This window comes from Parasteatoda tepidariorum, chromosome 11 (genome assembly GCF_982258835.1).
Source record: "Parasteatoda tepidariorum strain Cologne lab strain chromosome 11, Ptep-v5.0, whole genome shotgun sequence".
NCBI classification, from domain to species: domain Eukaryota; kingdom Metazoa; phylum Arthropoda; class Arachnida; order Araneae; family Theridiidae; genus Parasteatoda; species Parasteatoda tepidariorum.
In genome coordinates this window covers 28,617,675-28,625,166 of record NC_141765.1, presented here as the reverse complement: position 1 = coordinate 28,625,166, position 7,492 = coordinate 28,617,675, and the positions used below count along the sequence as shown (strand labels likewise).

The 7,492-nt window shown below is 27.9% G+C and overlaps 2 protein-coding genes across 3 annotated transcripts in view; one reads left to right on the top strand and one right to left on the bottom strand.

The window, feature by feature from the left end:
- Positions 1-2,722: 2,722 nt before the first annotated feature.
- LOC107436476 (uncharacterized) overlaps positions 2,723-7,492 on the top strand; it is a 55,409-nt gene continuing 50,639 nt past the window's right edge. The window contains exon 1 of one of the 2 annotated variants that reach the window (XM_016048212.4): positions 2,723-3,057. The gene's annotated coding sequence lies outside the window, so the exon portion shown is untranslated. The remainder of the gene's footprint in view (positions 3,058-7,492) is intronic. The other variant, XM_016048213.4, reaches the window with a different exon arrangement.
- On the bottom strand, positions 5,693-6,097 carry LOC107436469 (uncharacterized). Its single transcript, XM_016048205.3, has one exon. It carries the CDS (start codon positions 6,095-6,097, stop codon positions 5,693-5,695), a length of 405 nt encoding a protein of 134 aa, XP_015903691.3.

The window sequence follows — 7,492 nt, the reverse complement described above, 5'->3', positions numbered from 1 at the left end:
TGAAATGTCAAAACGACATGTGACATTTGTTGTTAACTCTTATATAATTCTTTTTTTAACTTTAACATTTCACAAATGGCATCGAATATTGTTTGTTATAGCATCCATTGGTAAAGATATTTATGTCCTCTTTGTCGGCATCAGTCTTACTCGTAATCAAGGAATTATAATAAGACGATCTATTTCAGCAGCAAAAAAATCTGCATTATTATTAAACAAATTATTATTTATAACGTTATAAATATCCAATGTGTTTCTTATTCATCGCCTTTCATGCAGATTTTAAGAATCGCTGTCAAAAATGAAGACATTTGCGTATATGGGATCGCAAATTATTGGGCTGTTCTGAAAATAATTTCGTTTTTCTTTTTAATGAGAATAAAAGGCAATTTTCATCGTGATTAAATATTTTATTGAATCACACTTTCAGATCCAATACCTTTTGCTATCTCTCTGACAGTAGTAGGACTTCACGTGCATCAAACTTTTGTTCTTTGCCGACAAAAAACTGATCCAAGTGATTTTTGACATCCTTATTTACTTTACTGTCTAAAATTTTGCAGAGATAGGAGCATTTCTGGACTGTTCAACGACGGTTATTAAAAATAACTCTATAACTTTGGGAGGCTTTGGGCAAAAAATTTTTATGTGGCCTTAAATGAATCTCTTACCTTAGATTTTCTCTGATTTATTGAGATACATTGTGTTTTTTTTTTTTTTTTTTCTTCTTCTTCCTGAATTCTTTTTTACGTATGAACAATTTTAACTTTTTTTTTTCTCTATTATAGTTTTTTTTCTTCAAGTTTTTCGTTATCATTGAATGATATATCAGGTGTCTTTATAAAAAAAAATCCCCACTATATCAAACACAGGAGCGGGGCTTTCGATGACGCCGGGCCTATAGCTACAGCCTCGGGCCGGCTCTGGTTGTATAAGAAATCGTGTTACGCGAGAAAAATATATCACGTGTCTATATAAAATGAGGAGAAAAAAGACTTAATTGAATAGATTGCATACTGAAAATTCGGAACCAAAAAATTTTTTTTCCAAACTAATGTTTGATAAGTTTTAATTTCATATAAATTATATAAAAAAATATTTATATATAATTTTCTTGAATAAAATTATTCTAAATGACTGTTTTTTTTTTTTTTTTGTTTTTTGTTTTCTTTTTTTGCGAAGTTACGCGATGAAGTTGAACTTTATTTAAATGAAGTGAAAAAATAATACATGTTTCTTAATAAAATTATTCTAAAAAGTAGTTTCAGCTTTAAATTTATGAAGCATACTACTAATGCTCAATTCCGTAGCCTTGTAATTTTGAACCCAATGCAGAAGACAAGGAAACTCCTGGATTGGGAGAAATTTGCCATCGTGTATGATTTTTTTTATGAAACTTACCCGCATTTGCGTTACATGGAGAGGAAAACCACGAAGAATCCTACGGTTAGCCTGACGGCAAGGAGACTCTAACACATGATCCGTCTACCACTGAGGATATTTATGTCAGCTCTGTGGTCGGTGCGAGTCGGGTGCAGAGTTCGTATCGCTCAGAAGATTTCTCAGAAGATTAAAAGTTATAAAAAATATCTAAAATCTTATTTGAATTTTTTTTCAAAATTTAATTCACTGGGTGTTTTATCAATTTAATCGTTAAAAGGTGAAATTTTGAAAATATTATCAATGAATGTGCCTAAAAACATGCATAGCAAGAAGGTATTTTAGTATATAGAAATAACCCGTCATCCATTCAAAAAATAACTAAGAATTTCATTTTTCTTCGAATGTAATAGCGTCTTGGGCCATGTTTTTACTTTCACGTGTTTAATTTGGTCAAAAAACTTGAATAACATATTAAAATTTAATTTAATGTGCTTTACTAACAGCAAAAACTGTTTTTTTTTCTTCCTTTTTTAATTTTTGTTCATTTTAAATTATTAGTTTCCTTACTCTTCAGGATGGCTTTCTTCTGTCACCTATATTCATTTTTTTAGAAATTGAAGTTCAATATTTTTTTTATCAAGTATAAAAATTGACGAAGACATATTTAATTAGATGTTAGGAAGAACTGTTCATAACACCTTTTCATTGATCTGTTGTGTTGTTAAAGTTATAAATTGAAAAATGTGCAAAAATACAAAATAATAGTTTCTAATTATTCTCTTTTTTGTGTTTCTCAAACGATTGTGTGTGTGTATGTGTATATATATATATATATATATATATATATATATATATATATATATATATATATATATATATATATATATATATATATATATATATATATATATATATATATATATTATTATTATTATTGTTAAAATAGGGCACTTTTTCTTCTACAAGACATACTAATTTAATTTTCTCAGTTAAATATAATACACAAGGTGATTTTTTTTTAATAATTTAAAAAATTCAAGAATTTAATCAAATAATATGAACTGTCATCGGTCCTACTACTCCAAAAGTGTATTTTAGATCAAGATCTGAAGTGCCAGAATAATGAGCCATTCCGTCAAAATGTGCTCGTAAAACGAACGAAACTTGACAAACAGAAAAACTAATTGGGCTGTGAAAATAGTACTGTCAGAAACTTTTTTACCCAAAACATTACACGTAGTACAACGTTGGCTGATCACGTGATATAACGTTTCTATGGCAACGGTGAATGCTTGCGATCAACTTAGTATACAGGAAAAAGATGCTACTTTGGAGAAAGTTTGTTCTCCATACACCTTTAATCTGGAAACGGCGCTGTGACATTTCGTCACTTACAGGCAACCAATAAGAGAAAGTGTGCCTTCAGTGCCATCTATGATCGAGCAGATAGTGACTATTCAGCAGATGAGAGAAGTAGGATCTCTGCACATTGTGACCTTTGTGGCTGTTCTAAGAGTCTGCGACCTTGTTGAAGATTTCCGTGTTTTTAAGATGTATAGTTGTGTCCGTTAGCGTGTATGCGCTCAAAACTGACAGTATTTTTTAAACGTTAAAAACTGTGGATTACTTTTGTGAATTAGATAGTAGAAACATCTTATAAGGATAACATTACCGGTACGTCCAATTTTTTTTCTTCTTTTCTTTAAAATTAAAATGTTATGTAACAAGACTCACTAAGTATCATTTGTTTTGATTTCCTAATTTTAAGAAACAAGTGAAAAATTTCTTTTTATTTGTTTCATAAAATAGCCTCCCATTTTTAGATTTTAAAAATAATTAAATTGAATGTTTTGTTTGTTTTTTTAATTTGAGAAGCGCTGCGTTTAATTGTGGAAAAGAATATTTGACAGATGGAATAAGGCTTTGCGCCTTATGTTTTATTAAACCGAAAAGAACATTAATGAACGTTGAAAATTTGTTCATTTCTTAATATGTGTTTATACATTGATTTTTTTTTTATTAATTTCGATCAAATGTTTTGAAAATCTTAAAAAAAAAATCTTATGCTCCTGTCATGCATTGGGCCTGTCATTTGTCAAACGAGAGATGGATTCAGATATTTTTTTCGTTTCTTTTGAGTGATTGTTTTTCAGTATTATATCGATTTTCTTTACTAAGAAATACTTTCCAATTTAAAATTATTGATTTCATTTTATGTATTTTTAATTTTAAAAAAAAAGGCTAACTTAGGTAATTCTTTGAAGGAAGAAATTTATTGTTACTATTATCATGAAACTCAAGAACAATTTTAAAAGATAATAATCCTTATTAAAGAGTATTTTCTAAAATTTTTTTGCTCTTAAAATAGTATTTTGATAAAGCATATTGTATTTTATTAACATCTTCATTAAAATACAATTTTTTGAAAATAGAGATTTGTTTTGTAATTAGTAGATTTTTTTTTCTGAAATTAGTAATTATTTTTGGAATTAGTAAAATATTTTTATTTCTCGAATAGAAAAATCTCTTTAGGATTAGAATCAGCAGTATTTCTTTGATTATAATATTTCCTTCTAACTTTTTTTTTTGTTTTTGATTTACCGAGAACATATTTTTTACTTTTAAACATTTTTATTACCAAAAGCTAAAAATCAAATAAAATATTAATTTATTAAATAAAATTTAATGTGCCTTCTAAATTTAGCACAATTTACGTTACTATATACTAATAAATAAATTTAGCGTAATAATCGTTACTATATAAATTACATATAATCATAAATTATTAATGAGATAACATTTTTCTTTTTTGCTTAGAAATAGAAATTCCAGCTCAACAAAGGTAAACAAAATTATAAAATCATCTGCGAAACATATTTCATTATTTTTTCATACCTAAATAGTATAATATATAATAATAAAAATAGTATAATAAATAAAATATTTAGTTATTTTCTATTCATATATTTAGTTATTATACTATTATCATTATACCTTCTCTTATACATTTTTTTAAATAATTTTTATGTTAAAAATTAACATTTCTGAAAACGTCGATTATATTCAATTCTTATATGCGTTACATATACTTTAGGTTTCTTTTTATTAAAAAAAATAATTTTGGATCTTTTTATTAAAAAAATAATAATAAAATAAATTAATCTAAAAAATAAATGTTTTAGATTAATTTGTGGTATTTCGAGAATATTTTTAAACACAATTCCATCTCCAGTCTCACATGGCAATTGGAGATGAACGATGCGGCGAAACTGTATTCCCTGCATTCCACATGGGAAACCTGATGACGTTTCACTATGTTTATGAAAGAGTAATTCAATAATTTAGGAGCTATTCTTTCCGTTAAAAAAAAAACCGGAAAGATTTGTGATTGTTAAATTGATTATTATCTTTTCCTTTGACCTTTTCATTATTCGTTTTATTTACAAATGATGTTTATTGCAATTGAAAATATTAAGTAGCATCAAACGCACCATTGAATGGTACATAAGGGGGAGGGGGCATAAATAATATACACTCATGTCACAAAAATCGTTTTTAATCGTTTAATTAAAAAACAACGTACACGCATTTTTATGTTTTTCCTTTAGATTTTTTTTTTTTTTTTTTTTTTTTTTTTTTAATAATTGATTTTAAAAAAACGAAGCACGTGGAATTGTTTCTGTGAGTTTTTATTGTGTTATCTTACAAGACAATCTTAATGCGCGTTTTTTTAAGGGTTTTAAAATTGTAATATTATGTTTCTTGTAATTGAAAATATTAAGTAGCATCAAACGCACCATTGAATGGTACATATGGGGGGAGGCATAAATAATATACACTCATGTCACAAAAATCGTTTTTAATTTTTTAATTAAAAAACAACGTACACGCATTTCTATGTCTTTCCTTTAGATTTATTTTTTTAAACAATTAATTTTAGAAAAACGAAGCACGTGGAATTGTTTTTATTGTGTTATCTTACATGACAATTTTAATGCGCGTGTTTTTAAGGGTTTTAAAAAATTCAAATATGATACAATAAATACAAATATGATACAATTCAAACGCGATACAATGAAGCGCAATGTTATTGCAATTGACACGGTGACGCAACTCAGTTCACTTTTTTTTAAACTAATTTCAATCATATCGCACAATTTTGAGATCAGCATCATTGTTGAATATAGTGTAGAATTATAAAAAAGTACCAAAAAAATTATTATATGTAGTTTTAATGAAATTGCTTTTCATTATAAGACAACACCACGAAAGTTATTTATTTTTATTTCAAATGCCAGGCGTTTAGCAACTAAGCCATTGGCCTTCTAGCTTCCCAGTATTTTTGTACAACAGAGTTAAAAGAATAAAATGCAGTGCATGTGTCTAAATGTTCCCAGTTCATAGTTTGTCTAGAGTTACATAAAATACGATTAGGATAATTGCTTAGTCCAACTTTAAACAAGTGAGCAAAAAGACAGTCATGTTCAGTTAAAAGACGAAACATCGTAACAGCAGAGGCTCGAGGAAAATCCAGAATAATGGAAGCCAGACACTCCCAGATTTTATCCTTTGCATAATTATTAAGTAGTAGTTTATGTCGTTTGTTAAATTCCAGTTTTATCATTCGTTTTGCTGAATGAAAAGTCAGCAGAGCCTTTGACCTCTTGAGAGTGGTGGTACCTTTTCTAGCTAGGAAGTCAGCCTTCCACTCCATTGCGAGAGGGAGCCCACTGCAAAACTATAGTCCACTACAGAAAATTTAGAGGTGATCGACAGGCATGGACACGTTTCGAGTTGCACGTTTCATTACTGGAAATAGTAGAGCAGCTTTAGAATCGGAAAGGACAATAATTTTATTAAAAATATGTCCTTTGGCAACAATCTGTTCCAGAGCCATGCAAATGTCCTCTACCTCTCCATCGAAGCTAGTGGTAATACTACTGACAGCTCTGTAAGAAGAAAAATGATCACAAAAAATACCAGCTCCCGCACCAACATCCTCATTCATCAAGGAACCACCAATGTACACATGATCCCACTGGCCATTTGGATTTCTATAATTAATACGCAACGAAAGTTGAGTATTTTGAAATATAAATTTTCACAGCGTCTCTGATATGCAGATTTGATTAAAAATAAATTCCCAAAATTACATGTCCATTGGAGACAAAGAATCATAAAAAGAATATTCATCATTTCTGCAACATTGATATACATTCATTCGTGGAATGTTCTTGCTGTTTGGTTTATTCATGCCTGCGTCATTTTCAGAGGAATTTCAAGTTCTTTAAAATCTATTATTTCAATTTTCACTCTTATGTTTACTTAAATTTTTCCGTTATTTTACAATTTATTACAGAGATTTTAATTTTTCGTACGCGTATCTCCGCAAATTTTGATATCTGAATAAAAAATAATTTTATGCACTCTTATAATATTTAACTGACCATAATAATTTTTTTTTGTGCTTCAAGAAGATAGTGTGAAAAAAATTAAATTGTAAATTTTTGTTCTGCATGATAAATTTCATCGCAAGTATACGCCTTAACATAAGAACTAATATTAGATTGGATCAAGTAAATGAGCATGATTAGTCAATTTATTTGTTTAGAATAGTTTAAATAAATATAAACGAAAATAATACATTAAAACATTGAAATTGAGTTGTCTTAAATCTATATTTTATACGATAAGAACTATGCAGTTAATAATTTGAATTTTACAAACAATATCGTTATAGAATATCAGAGTGATATCTTTGCAAAGCAAAATTTATTCTTTTTATTGATTTATTTACTTATTTATTTTCAATGTGGTACCTACAATCAAGGTTTAATGGAGAATAAGACATTCTCACTCAATTCTTATTTGATTAAAAGAAATATCGATATAAAATCCTTAAAGGTAATTTTAAGTTATCGTCTTCATTTTATTTTTTAAACTTTAAAATCAGGCTCTCTCATTGATGCAAAATAAAGTTCACAACCAATTACCTAAGGAAGAAACAAAGATTGACCATGCACGGAGAAAAAAATTCTGGTAAAATTACTGTACCGTATGGTAATAACAATTTCTGGTTGAAAAAAGTAATTCTGTTTAATAAAATTAA

Coding starts and splice junctions, on each gene's coding strand:
- LOC107436469 (XM_016048205.3), bottom strand. CDS start 6,097: ATGGAGTGGAAGGCTGACTTCCTAGCTAGAAAAGGTACCACCACTCTC.